Source organism: Taeniopygia guttata, chromosome 8, assembly GCF_048771995.1.
Source record: "Taeniopygia guttata chromosome 8, bTaeGut7.mat, whole genome shotgun sequence".
NCBI classification, from domain to species: Eukaryota; Metazoa; Chordata; class Aves; order Passeriformes; family Estrildidae; genus Taeniopygia; species Taeniopygia guttata.
In genome coordinates, this window is record NC_133033.1 from 14445503 (window position 1) to 14465621 (window position 20119).

At 39.0% G+C, this 20119-nt stretch overlaps 2 protein-coding genes across 2 annotated transcripts in view; both read right to left on the reverse strand.

Moving 5' to 3' along the window:
• Nucleotides 1-13693, reverse strand: part of ZNHIT6 (zinc finger HIT-type containing 6) — a 31792-nt gene extending 18099 nt beyond the window's left edge. Inside the window, exons 1-9 of the mRNA XM_072932976.1 lie at nt 13494-13693; nt 13121-13456; nt 11853-11918; nt 11657-11763; nt 11487-11572; nt 10150-10253; nt 2353-2421; nt 1498-1578; nt 911-991 (exon numbers count right to left, since the gene is read on the reverse strand). Of these exons, the coding sequence (XP_072789077.1) occupies nt 911-991; nt 1498-1578; nt 2353-2421; nt 10150-10253; nt 11487-11572; nt 11657-11763; nt 11853-11918; nt 13121-13456; nt 13494-13693 (1130 nt within the window). The remainder of the gene's footprint in view (nt 1-910; nt 992-1497; nt 1579-2352; nt 2422-10149; nt 10254-11486; nt 11573-11656; nt 11764-11852; nt 11919-13120; nt 13457-13493) is intronic.
• Nucleotides 13694-14308: 615 nt separating this feature from the next.
• The window catches only part of COL24A1 (collagen type XXIV alpha 1 chain), a 115865-nt gene continuing 110054 nt past the window's right edge, over nt 14309-20119 (reverse strand). Inside the window, exons 54-60 of the mRNA XM_030279099.4 lie at nt 19642-19677; nt 19520-19546; nt 19286-19351; nt 18378-18546; nt 17580-17689; nt 16261-16476; nt 14309-15781 (exon numbers count right to left, since the gene is read on the reverse strand). Coding sequence (XP_030134959.4) covers nt 15635-15781; nt 16261-16476; nt 17580-17689; nt 18378-18546; nt 19286-19351; nt 19520-19546; nt 19642-19677 — 771 coding nt within the window. The 3' untranslated portion in view covers nt 14309-15634. The remainder of the gene's footprint in view (nt 15782-16260; nt 16477-17579; nt 17690-18377; nt 18547-19285; nt 19352-19519; nt 19547-19641; nt 19678-20119) is intronic.

A 20119-nucleotide genomic window follows, 5' to 3' on the forward strand; every position in this document is an offset into this window, starting at 1 on the left:
ACATTTTTTAATATTACTGGGAAAAATCCCCACCATAAACTGGAAGCTAAATTACAGCTAAAATTCTTACAATATATGCTTATTTCCCTCTTAGAAATAATGTATCATATTTTAAGGAAGCATATTATTTACATTTGTTACATTTGAAGACAAGAATATAATTTCAAATGCCTAACTAGGAATCACTGGTGAACCACAGTAAGTTGTGCTACTCTGCTGATACATATCCTTTTCAGTAACAATGACAACAGGGTGGAGTGTTCAGAATGGTATTTATACTAGCAAAAAATATTTATTTCAAGCTCAATTTTGAAGTTCAAGATTATTGTCTGTTCTGAAAACAAATAAAACAATTCTGCACAAGCCTGAATTCTGAAGACATAAAAGCCCACACCCAGAAATATGGTAACATGAAGAGTGATGAGCAAGTAACTTTGAGAAAAATGTGTAATTTCAAATGCAGTGACTGGATTGTGATAAACACTATTTTTGCTGCACTAATTTAAAAAGATAACTCTCCTTGACTATCACTTCAACTCCCTCTGGGAGGTAACATATCCACAGCAGAACTTCCAGAAAGAAATGGAGGTATGCATTTCTGTGGGTCAAGACAGTTATTTAGCATTTTAACACAAACCTGTGCCCTGTTACATTGGCATGGACTGCTGCTGAAGCAGTTTAGGTACGGGCACACTCACTCGATAATTGCACTGAAACGTCAATGCTGACATATTAAAAGACAAAGAACAAGAATTTTTGCCAAATAGATTTTATATCCATTTGTAATTACTCACTGAAGTTTATTCATGAGATTATGTAATCTCCACCTGTAATATTAAGGACTAAGAAATGTATTAAATCTTCTTATTACTTTTAATTAGTAAGCACATAAACTGAAGAACCACCTTACCTGACAGAGTTTTGGTTCCTGTTTTCTATTTTCATTAAAATCTGTACATCTGATTGAGGAGATGCTGTATAGATTTTTAATCTGAAAAAAAAAGGTGGTAAAAATGCAGAAGTGATGTACAATGACTTTTCTTCCTGTCATCCATAAGAGACTGATCTCTTATACATGTCAACAGCCAAAATAATGTATTTTTCATTAAAACAATAATTTGTCACATATTAGGTTTTTTTCTATAAATGAGGGTTGTAATTATTAGCATGTTTTTGCAATTACTCTGAAGGTTTATTGTCACCTCCACTGAAGTTAATTATGGTTACATTTTTCAGAATTACAGTTGCTTTATTTGGTCTTTATGCTGTAAGTCAGTTTCTTAATTTTTTGCTGTTTTAAATTTGGTGGCTGGACCCCCGGGTTAGTTATTTGGTGAATGTTAGGATGGTTTTCATTAAAGGAATTAAAGATGTACTGCTGACTGGGAACTCAGCTCCGCAAGCTGATAGTGCAGCTAATTTAAGCCATATATACAGAACCATCCCCTTTTATTAGTGCATTAAATCAACTAGGCAGGGAAGTTATTCAATACACACCTTTGACAAACTACAGGATCTGACTCCACTGGATCAATGTATGGCTTGAGGATATCAGCAAGTGTTTTATCATCAGGCACCCTTTCAGCAAGATAAAAATCAAGCCTGTGAGACATCCTTCATCATGTACACAAATGTCTATTGTGAGTCACCTGGAGGAAGCTGGATGCTACAGTGGTACAGCTGAGTAGTTTATGGGAGGATCACAAATGTGTATCAATACTGCATAGATATGGGTAGCTTTATCTCAGTTTCAGCACTGGGATTTCACAGGCACGTATGAGGAGTAAACAGATGAGTATCTCTAGTTTCTAACCCTGTGAAAGAAACATGCTGTTCCTGCAGCCCTAGGAGCACACAAGCACATAATTCTCATCTCCCTTCAGGCTAGGAAAAAAGGAGAAACATTTGTCAATAAAAGCTTATTTTTTTTTTGCCTTTTCAAAACATGTTTGTGGACTTTCCTACAAAGCAAACGTTTCACCCTGTATGAAGGTCAGCTCCAGAGTGCAGGTGAGGAGGGGTTGCAAATTGTGCTGAACATCTGCTCCATGAGAAGAGAGTATGTCAGGTGTAGGGGTACTACTATTATGAATATACAAACTCACTATTTACACAGAGAAAAGGACTAACATACATTAAGCCTGATTTGGAAAGTCTGCTAGCTTTCAGAGAGAAAAGCACTACACAACTTTCAATATTTTTTAGATTGAAATGCCCTTTTATTTAAGACTAAAATTAATACCTGAGTTTACCTTGTATAACAGAACTTGGTAAGAACCGATCAAAATATTTTGAAATTTAACTTCAGCAGATTAATTTAAACTTTATAAAAATATTTTTAAAGTCCTGTACCCTTTTAAAGTGTATTCAGCATGACAGTGAGGAAATATGAGCTTCAAATGCCAGTAGAACTTGTTCTCCCTGAAAACAAAAAGAAATGCATATTCTTAGTTGGTAACAACTACCATTTTTTTTTCTGTGATAAAGCTTGGTAACCTACAGCACAGGTGCAGAAGAAAATACATGGTTAAGATTTTGAATGGTTTCAAAGAGTAAAAGGGGCATGCAGAGAAGCTGAGATGTCCTTTGAAAGATGTAATGCTCCCACATCCTGCTAAATTTCAAATCTTCATGGAATGAAAATCTGTTCCTTACAAATATAAGATATCACCAATTAACTGATCAACAGTATTTCACATTTTAAAAGTGAGTATGTTCCAGCTGCCCTTTAACTTCAGAAAAGGAAACTGCTTTTTGGCACATCACCCAGGACAGATTACCAAACCTCTACAACAATAATAGCCAGAGTCCCAGGTGAGGCTAGGTCCTACAGAACACAGGGCACCCAACCTTTTCCAGCAATGATGGCCTGAGCAGAAAATGTCTCATGGCCAGGGAAGGAAGCTGCCTTCCGACATAACACGGATAAGACAAGTTAGAAAGAACAAACATTTTACAGAAAGATCGTAAAACTTCTGGTAGAGACCAAGTGATGTCACATTTCTTTCTTCTGTACGTTAGGTCTTATTTTTAAGACCCACCTCCCCTTTAGTGCTAGCGTAAGTAATACCTGAGAAGAGAAGCTACTGAAGCATAGCTTGAGAACAGCATCATCTTAGGCAGTATTTCTAGAGAATGCTACATCAGGGAGTCTCTATTCCCCTTTTTGCTCATTTGCAGAAAATCTGCAGAAACTTTTCTAAAAGAATTCCCTAAGAGAAAGCACAATCTAAAAGGTAGGTTCCTGGCCTTTTGCTCTGGTTCAGAAATTCACACTCATGACAAACAGCAAAGATTTAAAAATCAGAGCTCAAACACCTGTGAAGCATGGGGACATCTAATGATGTCTTTTTTTTTAACTACTTTTTAAAACATTATTAAGATGAATCATTGCATCCAGGAGAATCATCCTCAGTTATGCAAAAGATTCTGGTCTACAATAAAAAGTAAACACAGTGTTGTTCTAACATGTTGTTTAATTTGTTTATCAGGCGCATGAAACATTATCCAGCAGGTTCTAGCTGGCTGCAGAGAGGAGTGTACGTGCATGCACTAGCAAAATAGTAAACTTAGCTGCTAAGATCAATTAACTGTGATACCGATTTTTAAATGCAAGCACTTTTTATAAAGTGAGCTTATTAAACAAGTAATTCCCTTACCTAGTTGTTCCTAGGAGAAAAATGAGCTTTACAGCTGAACTATACTTTCTGGAGTATAAGTAAAATCAGATGTATTAGTATTTATCAAAAAAAGAGCAAGCAGGAACCCCCATCTTCAAGAAAGTAATAATTAGAATAAAACAAATTAATGAAGTCCAGGGTCCCCAAAGCAATGCGTGCCTCAGCAGAGTTGTGCAGCATGCCTTGTGATTCCTCCCTTCTTTCTGCTCATGATTGTTAAAGTAGAGAATGAGAACGTGGAATTAGAGAACGTCAGGTCTGGAAGAGATAAGAAGATTGTATGGCCAGAGCTGGAGGCTAACACAGAAAATATAGTATATATATAACCACAATAACCATAGTATTTGGGTTCATGAATTTTATACTCTTTTGCATATTGGTATGACAGTCTTAAATTACCAGACCGCAAAATGTTTTGAAATAACTCAAAACCATTGAGTGGAATTTTGGGAGTTTTTTGCAAGGTAAGTAAAACAAGGTTTTGCAATTCTTATCTTGACAGCTGAAGGAAGCACCAATGCTACCATACACACAGAGCAAACTGGAATATCAATAAGGTTATGTAACTAGTTCAGTTCTCTTGTGATTCCTCTCAGACATGTTAATATCTGCCATTTAACATGGAATGGTGTTATTTCAAAGCACTTTCCCAGGGAGACTAGTAAAAGTTAGTAAGCTTTAGACACAGAAGTAGGGACACCAACATTAGCTGAAGGAAACGCTTATGATGGGCACATTTATTAAAATGTTTATAAGGACTGTTCAGATGAGGGGTTTGTTTTATGTTATTAACTAACAAGAGGCTTGGTAGCATGTTTTCATTTAACTCACCATCTTCCACAATTTTTTCAAACAGGCCATGTTAATCTATTCTAAGTGACCCTTTCTGTGACACTTTGATCTTTAAATCAAGACAGCCAAAGCATGAGAGAGACAAACCATGACACAGCTCACAGAAACATGTACGTGGCCCACAGGACTGTCTCTAACACAGGCACTTGAAAAAGAAATGCTCCAAAAAGAACTTCTAGCTATCTGCTACCTGTTGCTAGGAACACTCTACATGTGTCTGTAAATGGTTGTCACACAGCACATCCTCATTTCACATGCAAGACTGATTCCCTGTGGGCTCACTGAGGCAGACTCAGTTCATCACTGCAGCTGTAAAATCAGCTTAGAGGATTGTTCTCAGACTTCCGCCCTCCCTGCCCCTTCCAGGCACAATCTAGTCTATGGAATAGTGCACAGAAAGTCAATCAGGGAAGCTGAAGTTAAAAAGCTCATTTCTCATCAAAAAGTTCCACTTTGAAAAAACAGAAATGTTGATTTTATTTCCTCAGCAAACTAATACCATAACTAGCAATTAATGACTAAATCTCTCTTCAAAGTATTCTTGCCTGGAAGTAAATGGCAAGCAGAAAGAGGCAAGACAGTTTAAGAACAGGATAGATGTAAGCAAGAAAAAAAGAAGCTTGGAACAGGAATAGCCTCATACTCTTCACTATAATGAAGTCTTGAAAAACAACCTGCTGGGTGCCTGTTATTGAAGTGAAGCCTCCCTCACCATCACTGATGTGTGCCCAGAGAACTTGATGTCAGCTGTAGATGCTATCATGGCTGCTTCACAACAAGTTCTGATCAAAGTCAGATATCCTGGCTCCAAGATCTCACTTACTTAATTTTCCATTATGGCTCACTGGGGTAGTATTTCCTTCAAATGCAATGGACATGTAGTATGTTCGTTTTCTAAATTAAAATGCCTAATTGAATTAGTCATCTGCATTGGAGTAACAGCTCACTCCGTGAAGCATTCCATGCCACTCAGCTGCCATGGAATGCCCCTCCAAAAGTGCCCTGGTTTTTTGGCTACCAAGGCACTGACTATAAAAGTACCCAACAGCAGAAATCTGGGCGAAGCACAAGCATTTCAGTGATTTCAGTAGAAGTAGCATCATAGCCCATCCCTGCACTGCTTGGTTTCATCTCCTATTCTGGCTACTTCAGAAGCATGGAAATGGATCAGAGGGAAAAGTGGAGCCAAGCACCCCTCTCCTTGCATGAGATGTAGATGCAAAATGCATTCAGAACTGCACAGGCTGTTTCACAACTACAGTTCTAGAAAAAGTGAGTTTCATTTCTCCTAAAACTTCCAAAAATTTCCTTTGTCATCAGCTGTAGTTGCTCCAGAACTAATGTAGATGATTTAAAAATTTTTCACAGCAACAATGGAAACATTTTTACTTCTGATGTTACAAAGACAGCACCAGTATATACAAAGTGGCTGTCTCTTCCAGCTGGCTCTCAGAACAACCACAATAATTTTCACTACCTTTACAGTTACAGCAGTACCTAGGAAGATGCTCAAAAAACTGTGACTGCAGCTAGTACAGCTGCTGGGAATTAAGAATTTATCTACAAATATTCTGGACTTGGACATACCTGTTAAGTGCCTTGGCAGAAGTGTCTAATGTTTACATATTTATTCAAAAATATATGAAATATCTCATAAAGATGAATTCTAGGCTTCCAATGAGCCTTTCCTCTCAGTTTTGTCTAGAATGCAGCAGAACTGTTTTAAACATCTTTAGAAGGTATTTTTAAATGTGTGTATATATATATATATATATATATATATATATATATATATGCAAACTAAAATATTAACAAAAAATCCAAATTCATCACATCTTAATATTATCAACTGCAGTTCTGGCTCTACAGAAGTCTTTCACTGGCAGCTTGTCAAAGATAGTGATTCACTGATGATTCTATTTCAATTTAGCAACTAGTATTCTTAAAATATTAGTATACAGGATATCTTACGTCAAAAGTGCAAATACTGCAGTATTTCCTGTCCTTTCATTTTGAATTCATAGAAGTGATTAAAAGGACATGAAGTTTAATGTCAGACCAGTTATCCTTTCATCTGAAAATACTCAGTACTCTCTCAGAATGCACTGAAGTTTAATTGAAGTACTGGGCATTCAGCTCATATAGTTTTGGATAATACTGACTTCCTCGACTTACTTTCTTCTTCATGGGTCCAAGAAAGCAAGCAAACCTATGTACTAAGTAACAACTAAATTCAAGTTTAACAACTCCAGTGCTGCTATATTAAGGTAAAACCCAGTTCAGAAAACTCCTCGCTGTATTCTCAAAATCAACATTTCAAACAATAATTGTAATTATCTCTACCTAGCTAAGAATTAGAGCTGACATTTTAGAACTTTCAAGTGTACCTCAAAGTGTAGCAATAATGATCTCCTAAAAGAGATTACCCTAATCCCAAATCTCCACACTGTATTTTTTTCCTGTATTACATCTAAGAGGTGAGGTAATGTAAAACTTCCTCCTTCCACATATATCCCTCTGACCAAATGCTCCCAGGTGCAAGCATGGCTGCTACAAGAGAAGTTTGTAGACCTCTGGCCCCTCTTGGTGGGGAGGAGAGGTAAAAAAGATTTTCTCTGGGAGATACACTGTGAATGGATTGTGGAGGAAGCTGGCTGGGGATGTCTATGACAGTGCAAGCATCAGGGAGGGCTGGAGTAGGGCAGCACAAGCTGCAGAGCTCAGGGAACTGCACTGCTCCATTTCAGTGTCTCACTACACCATCTCCCGCCAGGGAACAGGAGCCATGGACTTGCAAGCTCATTCCCCTCTTCCCAGTTGACCTGCTGGCTGGAGCCTCCTAGATGGTTTCAGTTTCAGCCTGGCCTCACCCTTCACCCCTTTCCCAGAGGTTTTCTATCCCAGCAATTCACCATCAACTCCACGGAAGAATGTATCCAGTGGGAAACTCTCAGCTGTATTGAAAATAAGGGTACCACAGGAAATGTAGGGTGAAGCAGCACTTCAAAAATAATTTATGAATAAGTCAGACACACCATGAGTTTACACCCTGGACTCAGACACTACTTTCTAATGACCCTCCATTACCTAGATATTCAATATTACACATTAGTCTAATCCATGTGTTGCCCAGCATTGGCACGTATGCTTTCACATCAGCTGTAGCAAACAAACTCATGGAATCCAGGAAATGGAGAGTCTGGCTAACACATTGAAACAACAGTGATGTGTCCTCCAGCGCTGGCACGGGCAGGGGATGACACAAGAATACATCTTGTACTTCCTAGCTTTGGACTGCTCTCATTCCTGCCTTGTACTGCCCAACAGCTTGGCTCGCAGGGAGAGTGTCAAGAGGACATGGGAGAAGCCTGTTCTCAGTTTTCCATGCACAGATGTTGAGCAGCTTCCAGCCTCCACCCTCTGGAGTAATCTGTCTACAAATCTGACTGACAAACAGCACGAGAAGGGGCTCACATCTACAGGAGAGAGACACGCCTGACCCTGAGTACTGTCAGGTGCTAAGCCCATATAATGGATATATGACTATCTGCACAGCTTTACCTCATTTCAATGTAATATTCAACAAAATGTTATGGCTGCCATGAAGTCCCATGACACAGGTGCTAAAAGCCTGATAATCCAAGCTGGTTTGACCAAACTTGATTCCTTAGAACACAGAACATGTCATTTAAAAAAACAAAACCAATCAAAAAAAAAAATCCCCAAAACCTGGATAATTTTTAATCTGCCTCACTGGATTCAAACAGTCCATTGTTGTGTGAATGCCAATAGCAGCAATAGAGAGGAAATACATCCTTTTTGTAATAATCACTTAGCATATTCCATACCCATGGACAGCATTTGCAAGAAAAGGACAGTGATTTCCTATGTCTTCAGGACAGATAATGTTATCAAGTCCTTTCTGGCTGGATGTAAAAGTTCCAGAAAAGCTACCATTCCACAGCAACAACATAAGTTCCCCAGGACTTTATGAATAACACCAACCAGTAAGGCATCTTACCAGAAAGCCTGTGAAATATTTCCATGCCTATTTGCCAAGAAATCACCTTCCTTGCCCCATTCTTAATTTGTCCTCAGCATAACCTACACTTCAGTGTGTACCCAAAAAAGCTTTCTAGAGGAAAAAGGAAACTGTCCATGAAGCCAAATGTCTGTCAGTAGAGCACTGTACCATGGCCAGGATCTTCCCAACAGTGTCAAACCTGTCCCTGTCTGTGCCTCTTCTGTCCTCTTACCTACTGACCCCAGCATTCCTGGGCTTCCTGCACTTGCTCTTGAGGGCTAATCCCTACCCTGTACTTGTTAATTGTGTTTATTTTATCTGTAACACTGAGGAAATTCCCCATTAAAGTGAAGCTCAGCTTTGAGCGTTCTTCCAGCATGAGACTAGTAAAAGGGATCTGTATAAGGTAGAGCATGCAGCCAAATACAGGGAAGTCAGTGCAGAGGAAGACACCTCTGCAAAGTCTGGGATTGGCCTGCTCTGTTCTGAGAGGAGACCTATAAATCTGGGGCAGAGGGAGGAGAAAATACCTCAGATACCCTTTCTTTCCGTTGGTTCAGTCTGAGTTTTCTCTAACAGAACTGGTAAAATATGTAACTTCAAAAAGGTTACACTTCTACATCTGTTTGATGCCTAATGTTCTGCTACAATCTACTCTGTGTGCAAAACCAAACCTGCCTATGTTTTTCCCTAGAGCAGCCTCAAGGACCCAGGTGGGTGTGTTAGCAGTTTCCAGGTGGGTTGTTGCTCTGTCAGAGACAGACCTCTGGTGGCCAGCCAGAGACCGACACCGTGGAGTGCACAGCTCCCAGAACAGAGGGAAAACACATCCTGAAAACACAAACTGCCACCAAAACCACGAACAAAACAAGTAAAGAAGCCATCATAGGGATATGAGCCATCAGGGATGTCACTGACACTCAGAAGGAATTTTTATTTGACCCCAGTATATCACTGAGCTAAACTGTGGACCTGAGTCCTGTCACAATGAAATACTTCATCAATTCTTTCATTTTCACTGCGAAAATACTTTAAAATACAATCTCTGGATATTAGAGAACAACCAGAGAGTGGATAAAGGAAGAAATATTTAAATTTTCCCTAGCCTCTTTCCTGAATTTCTATCTGTCTGCACTTGTCTCTCTAAGCTGTGCCATATCCAACATTCCCGTCCTCCAGCAGAGCAACTCCCACCACAGAATGCAACACAGGTACTGAAACACCTCTCTTTTCAGAGACAGGGATTTGTGCAACCTTTCTACCTCAAACAATCCTCTATCATAAAACCTCCAAAGAAGCATTTTCTTTTTCCAGCAAAAAACCTAAGCGTTAATTAAAAGACTACAACAGCACTGATTCTTTGTTCCATTACCCAGTGTTAGCATTTTTCAAAATAAAGCATGAACTATGTAAGCTGTTAAACCAAGCTCCAAGAATCTAAACAAAATGAAAACATGAAAGCATGAAATATTAAAAAGCTTTTGCAAAAAAATGTGCATCTAACAAATTTTAAAGCAAGCATATTGGTATGAACTCAAATTCTCATCATTATATACTCAAAATATTGCTGACTGTAACCAACTGAAGACTCACATGGAATTGAAGGTGGTAGAATTTTCTCTTCTTTTTGTAAATCCAATAGGCAGTGTTTTTAGCTCAATATTACAACCTCGAGCTTTGTTCCTCAAGCAGTATAACTGGCAAAAAATATAATAAAAACATTAAAAAAAATCTGAATATATAAATCCCCTGAAAATGAAACAATAAAAGGGTGACAGGAATTATGAGAATACTATTGAAAAGGCCATATTTATTGAAATACTCTAATTTTTAAAAAAACCATCCTGAATGAAAAAAATTAACTAAGCCTAGAAACTCTCTGAAACATTTTCCTAAGTTTTTTTACTATTAAAAAAGAACACGCCAATGATCTCCTCATAGAAAAAGTTCTTTAACATATCATGAAAGTCACAGTGTCACCATTGTGGGTGTAACACCACAAGGATGCTTTTCAGGCTACAAACCTGCTGGCAGAATGGATACTCAGGCACAATCCCAGCCACTGCCAAATTCTGTTCTGAAGGTAGCACTAAGGGCATCATCCCATTAACATGCCCAGTACCACACCTCTAACACTGGCACCCATGCAGCATCTCACCATCTTCAGGACATCACAGTGCTAAATACACACACATGGAATATGATTCCAGCAAGAGAGGAAGCTGGAGTCTTCTGAATTTATTCTGTCATCAATGTGAGTGCTGAGTTTAGGGCTGCATTTCAAGATATCTTCACAAGACTAGAAAACAAACTGGTCCTGATATCTTTTTGTGATTTATCAATAAATCAAAATATTTTGGAGTAGAGTTGGTTGGGCTTTTTTGGGTTTTGTCTGTTTGTTCATTGTTTTTAGTTTGGGGAGTGTGTTTGGTTGCTGAAAGAGCTTCAACAAAAACCCCTTCTCCCTTAGAAGGCTATCTTTTATGTCACTCTTGCTTAGATTTAGTCTTTGAAGAGCTCTAGCTGTCTTCATTTGGTATATAGGGAACCACATCACAATATCTAGGTGATTAATAAATCCATTGTTTACCTAGGAAGCGTGTACTTAAAAATTCAAAAGTTGTGGAGGCGTAAGGAAACAAGCATTCAGACTTTCTTAACACACATCTAGCATCCAACAGCAACACTGGTCATACATAAATTTTAAGAAATGCTAGTGATCTTTTCTTCCAAGCAACTGGATGTAGCCATCAATACTATTGCTGCATAACCTAGAGACCTCTATTGATTTCTGGCTCTAAATTTCAGGGTCATTCATACATTCAAAAGACAGGTACCAACTCTGGAATCTGGACTGGGACTACCTCAGTGTGAATTCAAAGGTAGCTGACCCTAATTCCAACAGAGCAAAAGGAGAATCAAAAACTTACAAGTCTTTTTGTTGCTGGACTATGCACAAGGCAATGTCGAGCAGCAGCATCAGCTGTCCTTCCTACATCTTCCAGGAAACGATAATCTGAAGGTTAAATAGAACAAAGAAAAATGTAGTGCCAGCCTAGTAAAACCAGGGAGTTTTAGAACACACACAGTATGTTCTTACCACTCAGAAGGTTCAAGTCAGTAAATTCATTCACAGAGACAAACGCTGTTTTATCCCTGACTCCATTACAGCTCAGTGTAAGCTTATGTTTCTTTACACACAACAGGCTGAAATGACAAAAAAAAAAAAAAAATTAACATGTTCAGCACATGAGTGGGGAAAATAATCAAAACTATTTAGTTCAGATAACAGATACCTGCAGGAATATTTCATGCATCGTGGACATCTGTACTTAGCTTCTTCTTTGCCACAGGTTTCACACCTGAAAGAGTTAAAAAACACTTCTCAACAAGGCAGCATTTTTGCACCTGGCTGGCCTGTGAAAGTGCCTGCTCAAAAAACAGGCACTAGGCCACCAGTATTTTCAGGAAAAGCTATTTTAAGTGCACCTTGAAAGGAGAAAGAGAAATTACAAATATCCTGGATTAGGGAATGTGGCAGACAAACCAACACAAGCTATGTGGAGTATCTTCAAACACACACATATTAAAACACTGTAGATGCCTGAAAGAAAAAAAACCCATATGCTAACTGAAAAGCTAGAAACACAGCAAGCCTTTATCAGCTTATGCTTTGTGGCCTGTGCTTTTCTCCTTTTGATCACCTGTACTGTACACTGTACCATGCTGGTTTATAATACTCCAGCTTTAGGCAGATGGAAAATAAATTTAATGGATTTACACCAAACCCTGAACAATACATCCCATTTTTTTTTTTTTTCCCACTGGAACAAAAAGAGCATGACAAAATGGTCAGCCAAACAACTTCTGGCTCTCAGCAGGGCAAACTCCAAAGTCAGGGAACCTTTCAGGCACAATGTCTAAGATTTATCAATTCAGCTAAAAAGTACCAGTGAAAAATTATATTCCTCTACAAATATGACCATGTTTTAACTAGGCTATCAAAACAGCTGTTTCTCCAAAAGATCTCTATATGTCAACTGAAATAATCACCGCTCTTATTTTAAATCTGACAAAGAGAAAAGAGGAATAGCAGTTCCCCCGCACTAGTAAAGCTTTCGAGAACAGTACAAACGCACCATTCTCAGCTCCAAGGGGACAAGCGCCAGCCCCAACCCATTTCTCTTCCTCTCCCCACCACGTGCTCGCTGTTTGCAGCCAGCGAGGGCCTGAAGGACAACCCCAGCGGTACCATCGCCCTACGAGCTCTGTGACTTAGCAGCACAAAGCCGTTCTAAGAACCGGCAAAAAGGGTTTCAAGCACTGCAAAGCAGAAACGGGGTTATTCCAAACAGGGATTCCCTTTCCTTGCCCCGCAGGCTCTCCACGGTGCCCGCTGCCCATCACCGCTGCAGGGAGGCTCAGCCCCGGGCGGAGGCAGCGCGCAGCCCCTCGCTCGGTCGGGCCTCCCCCGTGCGGGAGCTGCAGGGCACAGGACCGCCCGCCGAGCCCCGGGGAAGGCGCTCCCGAAGTCTGTGCGGCCGCTGCCGCCGCCTCACCGTACCTGTGCAGGGACATCTTCCCGCCGCCCGCCGCCCGCCCGGGCCCGGCCCCGGCTCCGGCCCGCTCCGCCATGGCCGCGCCGCGGGGCAGCACGGGGCACGCGCGGCCTCCGCTGCGCCGCCTGGCGGCTGCGAGCCACAGCGCAGCCGCGCCCGGACCTGAGGGAACCGGGACCTGCGGGATCCGGGATCTGCGGGATCCGGGACCTACGGGGAACTGGGATCTGCGGGATCCGGGACCTACGGGGAACCGGGATCTGCGGAATCCGGGACCTGCGGGGAACTGGGACTTGAGGGAACCGGGACCTACGGGATCTGGGACCTGAGGGAACCGGGACCTACGGGGATCCGGGATATGAGGGATCCGGGACCTACGGGATCTGGGACCTGAGGGATCCGGAACCTGCGGGGATCCGGGACCTGCGGGAACCGGGACCTGCGGGATCCGGGACCTGCGGGAACCGGGTTGGGTTCCAGCCAGGGAGGGTTTCCAGGCGCAGAGGAGGCTCCCCAAGCCGCACACCCGCACGCTGCCGCCCCCGCCGCGACACTCCGGCCAGGTGACACCTGGGCATCGTTCCTTACCTGTCCGTGTCCCGCTGCACCGGCCGCGCCCCCGCTCTCTGCTGGGATGTGCATTTTTGCCTCAGCTACGGAAATGCACATCCGAACAGCCTTATAAGACTTTAAGGTCCTTGCTTTTAAAATAGGTATTTTCTGAAATTAAGAACTCCCAAAAATAGGGCAAATGAGACAAATAAAAATATACATAAAGCAGACTGTTTTCTAAAAATTTGTAATCTTAGAAAATACCCCCAACATTTGCCAAAACATCACCTCCAAAGCCAAACACAGAGCAAATGTCAAATCATAATGTCAGTGTATTGATCTTGAAAATACAAAAAGTGAGACATTTTCTTGTCCTTCTGTAATCTTGCTTTTAGTTGTATCAGATTTTTATCAAAGTGGTCAAAAATGATGCTTTGATACAAAATGTAAGATGGGATGTGCACGGACATTACTTTGTAAAAGCAAACATCCCTCTGGCAGTATTCCATGGCACAGAGCATATGCATTTCCCCTTGGGAAGAGAAACACTGCCACCTAAGAAAAGTGCCCTTCTAGAGAATTTTAATCATTTCTAAGAATGACCTATACAATATAAACAGAAGAGTAAAAGACAAAAGAGATAGCTTGGAAAATTATTTTATTATACTTTGGTGGTGTGGCTTACTGCAGATGAAGACAGACAGGTTGTTTGAACACTCCTGGGCTCCCTCAAATACAGCCCGGTATCACCTTGCTGAGCATACTTTGAATTGATAATAGATAGAGGTGTATCAATATAAATAAAGAGTGCTTTTCCTAACCGTAAAACTGTTATTTTTTACCAAAAACAAAACAAAACAAACAAAAACCAAACAAAACCAAACTTCACTGAACATTTTAGGTTTAATTTTAAAAATCCAAAATTATCTAATAAATTTTGCAAAAAAATGGAATTTCTAAGACGATGAAATGCTGATTATAATTTAACAGTAGCCATTCAGAAGACACGCTATAGTCGATTTTTTTCAGAAGTTACAAAATATATACAGAATATATCATCTTAAGATGGCTTTGGCATTAGCATAGTTAACTGAAATACAGAATTTAAAGTCAAAACTACTTTAGGTAGTTCTTACAACAATTTTCACAATGGCTGTAACGGAAACTGTTCTGACTATATGCATCATATACAATATGCTGTCTTATACACCATTTCCAAAATAGTACACAAAAATATTTTAAACAAGAAATCCACATAAATAGTATTTTCAATTATGTGAAGTATGCGACCAACGGTTTAAAATAAGTACCTTTACAACAGAAACATATCCTGATGTAACCAGCACATACAGTCTGAAAGATAAAAAGGGATTCAAATAATCTCTGCTAAGGCCACAAGCACCCTGTGTAATGAAGAGCACCAAGGCAACATGGATAGGAAACACAAAGAGGTAGTGTGCCATCTGTTCAGATGTGTGAGTCCACAAAGGACTGGAATAAAGCAATGGTTAAGAAAAGAAGACTTATTGTACTGTGGCATGGTTCACTTTTCATATAAAAGCTATTGCACATTTAGGAGCATTAGCAGGTATTGCTCCTCAGTATCATACATCTCCTCCAGCTTTCCTCAGGATGGTTTTTGTGCAGTGCTGTTAAAAAGATTGCTAAGAACACTTGATGTCCTGAAAAACTCCATGTTCAGATACTGTATTCCAGATAATTATGCAAGAAAGCACCAAGAAAATTAAATACTTTAAGAAAATTGCTTTAGTATTTTCTTTCTTAGATTTTTTCAATGTAATTTCTCCTTAGGTGGAAGTCTTTTTCTTCCTGAGGTTCTTTAACCAACAACACTTGAAATGATTCTTCAGTTTCCTAGTAATTTTGCCTGCAATGGATCATTACTTTTGTGTTCAATCTGTGCAGTAACTCCATGTTGATGCAACAAGAAACCTAAGACAGAAATCTTAAAGGAAGCATACGGAACCACTTTCTATGAAGTGCTGCTGTCCTGGTTTGAGGTGAGGAAGTGCATTAACTTGAACAACTGGAAGCTGATTAGTGTCCTGAGTGTGAAAAAAGAACTGTGTCTTATGCCAGCTGCCATCTTCAATCTGAAACAGACAGGAGAAGCATCTTAGAGTCATATAAAAGATGAGCTTCAAAAGACAAATTAAAATTGTGCTTACAGAGTGAAAGAGAAGTAATGCACAGAAACATTTATTCTATCAGCAGTTCCTAATGAAACTGTGTAATTTAACAAATGCCATTTCTGAAGCCTGAATTTTCATTTTGAGGGTAACTGTTTCTAAATTTTCCTGGAGGCTCCCTATTTCTGTGCTGATGTGTCTGCAGCATTTCTGTACAGTCTCAAAATACATGAGACACAATGCAAACAGCAAGTATAGATACCCTGTGTCACTGCAATTGCTTTTACCCTTGAAGAGATGATGAATTCAGTATCTAAAGGCTGGCATATGCAGAACTTTAAGGGATGTGAATCTAAATGATGTTATTTATTTGAAGAAGGTTAGTAATGTCTAAACAGTACCTCTGACATCACTTTAATAATGTGATGCTAGAAGGTATTTACCATGCATTCGTCCAGAAGCACTTTCGGTTCCAGTAGTGTATTCGCTTTAAATATTTGACCATTCCATCCTTTAAAGGTAACTGATGTCTTCCGGCCACCTGCTCTAGTTAATCCCCACGTCGGTGTGTTTAGACAATGGACTGTGATGCTGTGGGTTGCTTCTGAGCTCAGTAAATGAAGGAAGTTCATCTGCACTTTTCCAACACCGAACTCCAGCTAAATTCCGAGAGAAAAGCATTGTTAGACTTACAGCTGGACTGTGCTGAATGGCCCCAGCAACACAAAGTGCCACGGACATGTCAGTGTGCTGCTCAGGCACAGGAGCATGTATACATGTTTATGTTGGGGTCAGCGCCAAAGAGCACGATTTGCATTCCTCAGGGAGATGTTAGGTCCTATTACAGTCATTGCTATAAACAGAAGCTTTCATAGGACATTTTCAAAGCTTAAATATAAACATTTGCTGATGCTTACAACACTGCTGAAGCACAGCTGGTCAGAAAACAGTATTTTTAAATAAGAAAACTGAAACAAATGCTTGTGTGATTCAAACAAAGATATTATCAGCAGGAGTGTTCTACCTGAAGCCACATCACTCTGCTGTTTAGTCTTCTTGAACCATAGGTTCTGGCAATACTGATAGTCCATTACAAATACAAAATTTCATCAGTGTATTTTGATTTTAGACAGAAAATACAGTAACTCATTATACAAGAAGAACTTTCTCCAAGACTATGTCATATTCAGGGATCTTCCAAATGTAGGAATGCATATGTGATCTTCACAGTATTCCTGAAGTTCTTCAAAGACTACAGCGTATATACAGAACTTCACAAACATAAAATTTCTATTCCCAAGAGTTCAAGAACTACATGTAAAGAGGAGCTAGAACTAATGATGTACAGAAAACTAGTCCCTCCCTAATGGCATTTAAAAGTTCCTAAGTGTTGGAAAGCAGTAGTAATTTTCATTCTTTTATTGTAACAACCTCAGTATCTCTGTGCTTAGGTGTCCTGAGTGATGAGATACTAATATGGCTTAGAAATATTTCAGACTTACTTTTGTGCCTTGTATAAGAAAGTATAAAGCAAAACAAAATAATTCTATCAGCATAGATAGAGTTTTACACAGTGAGAATTACTAACATATATAGTCTCCAGAAAATCTGTAATTTCTGTACCAGAATATACAATGTCCTTCCATAAAGATGCACAATAATGCCGCCCTGAAATATAACTCTTGTTAATGAGTTATGTAAACAAGCATGCATTTATTTAGAGTTCAAGCACAGACACAGCATCTCTAGAAGCAATGCATACCTTTGTCACAGACAGTGGTGTTAAACATGTCTGACCGCCTGCAGTGAAGTTGCAGAAAACTTCAATGGCATCAGAAGGACATCCAATATTTGGGTCAATCCAGTATTTTCCTATCAGTATATCATTCCAGACAGAAAATAAAACCAAAATCTAATTACTACTAAGAAATTTGCTACAATAGTCATACTTCTTGGCAAACATTACATATATTATCACTATACCTTCACAAAGAAATGAAAGGAACATGAAAATGTTTTCACAATTAAAATTATACTAATAACAGATACTGAGAAAAATGACCACAATAAATCACTTCTGACTACAATTACACTGATAGCTTTAAATAGGAGGGTTTTTTTGTTTGTTTGTTTGTTTGTTTGTTTTTGTTGAAATATTGATTCAGGAACTCCTGAGATACAATGACTGTCAGTGTATCTGACAGTGGTAATGTACAGTATGTAATTTTTTCATCAGGAATCTAGAATCTTGCAAGATTAGCTATAAATATTTGGAAAACTTCAAAGCACAAAATTGCATTCAGTTTCAAATTTTCTGCATAAATCTGTTTATTGATAGATACTTTCTGTCTAAGATTTATATATTAGATAGCTACATACTTCTACCTTTAAAATTCAGAAATTTTAATCTTAATGATAAAATAAATATATTTGTGACAGGCAAGAGAATACACTAAAAAAGAGTAAAACCATAAAATCTATCAGATCAGAATTTTAATGTAGAAAGCAACATTTGGAAGCAGCACCTTTGAAAGGTACTTGTGTGAAAGTGGGCACTCACCATCTGACACTTTCCGTTCACAATGAAGCAAGTCCCTGCAGATGCGTGCTGGGTTGTCCCGTGTGCCAAGGGGGTTCTTGATGCTGTGCAGTAAATTGCTAAGGTAGTGGAGCGTTTTGAATATCTCTGTACTGTGATCTAGTAAAGTTACTTCAGTATTCTGGTATTTCTGCCAAGGGCCATTAGCAAATGTGTTACCACAAAGAAGTGTCACAACAACAGTATATGCATTAAGAGTCAAATGTCAAATGGCCATTGAATAGCCAGACAGAATCAAAGTGTTTGTATGAATGCAATCAGCTGTGTAAAACAACGTAAGGTAACATATCCCAATGAACAAATTAGGATATTTTATTAAAATTGTCAGAGCAGTGACCTTAAGGCAGACTTTAGGTCATGCAAATTTGTTATTATGATCTATTGACATAAAAATATGGATACAAGGGGAAAAAAGGAAAATCTGGTGCATTTTTAAACTTAGGGGTTTCAGATTTGAAATAGTGAAATTAGGCTTAACCTAAAAAATAGATGCAAATTTATTTTACTTCACCCACATAAGGGATTTCATGCCACCAATGCAGCCAGACACCTGTTGATATTTTTTAAAATCAAACTCTAAATGCTGCTATTGTTTTCTATGTCTGAGCAGATATAGTCCATTATGTGTGATAGTCAGTAAATTTTCACTACTACCAATCATCACAAAAGGTAAAAGTCTTGATGAGTCTCTTAATTTAATTTCAACTCCATCATGTAAATCCTAGCATGTTTCATTACATTCTATAATTACTTGCTATCCATTATTAATTTAAAACTAAGTCTTCAAAAAGAAACCCTGTTATGTCCTCAAAAAATAAAATTATAATTGCATTTCCTGTATGATAACGTAAGTACATTTAAATATATACCTCCATCTGCAAGGCAGCATTTGACTCAAACAAAGCTTGAACAGCAGCATTGAGATCCACTTGTTTCTAAAAAACAGGTATTTCAGAATATAAAAAGATGAACAAGAATATGCAAAAGTGCAGGTGCTAAATTCTTTGAACAGTGGAACAAGGAGTACATTTGAAAAGGATTGTGTTATTTTCCCTGTCAATAAAGCACTGGTTAGAGTAGGTTAGGGTTGTTCCAGAATTTACCCTTGGTCCTGGTGGTCCAGGTGGTCCCTGGAAAATAGGAAAAACCAGCTATTAGGTACTTCACATCTTTACATAGTGCAACCAAAATGGAAAAATATAGGCACAGTTTTTTATGCACTTACAGGTGGTCCAGGCTGGCCCTGCTGGCCCTGAGGCCCCTAGAAGAAATGGAGATATAATGAAATGGTTACACATTAAAATCTCTCGGTTTACATTTATGTATTTATTTAATCACAAACATGTCCCAATGTGTATAAGGAAGAAGGTGTGATATCAGCTATGGCAAAGTTGTGGATTATTAGTTATTGTTAAAGCACACTGCTCCATTTACATATGAATATTCATGTTGGAATTCCTGTGTTGTCTGGTTCATTGTTTCTCCAATTACTTCTGATATGAAAGGAACTTTAAAAGTCATAGAAAGTATTAATATATAATGTGCTATACATTGTGCCAGTGTTACATGTATGCTGATGAGATAAGTACTAGAAGGGGTAAATAATGTTATCAGTAATTGCAAAAAACTAACTGATCCACTTTAATCCATTAGTATGTGCCAGGCTTTTATCAGTTTAATTTATCAGCAGTGTCAATTTTCAG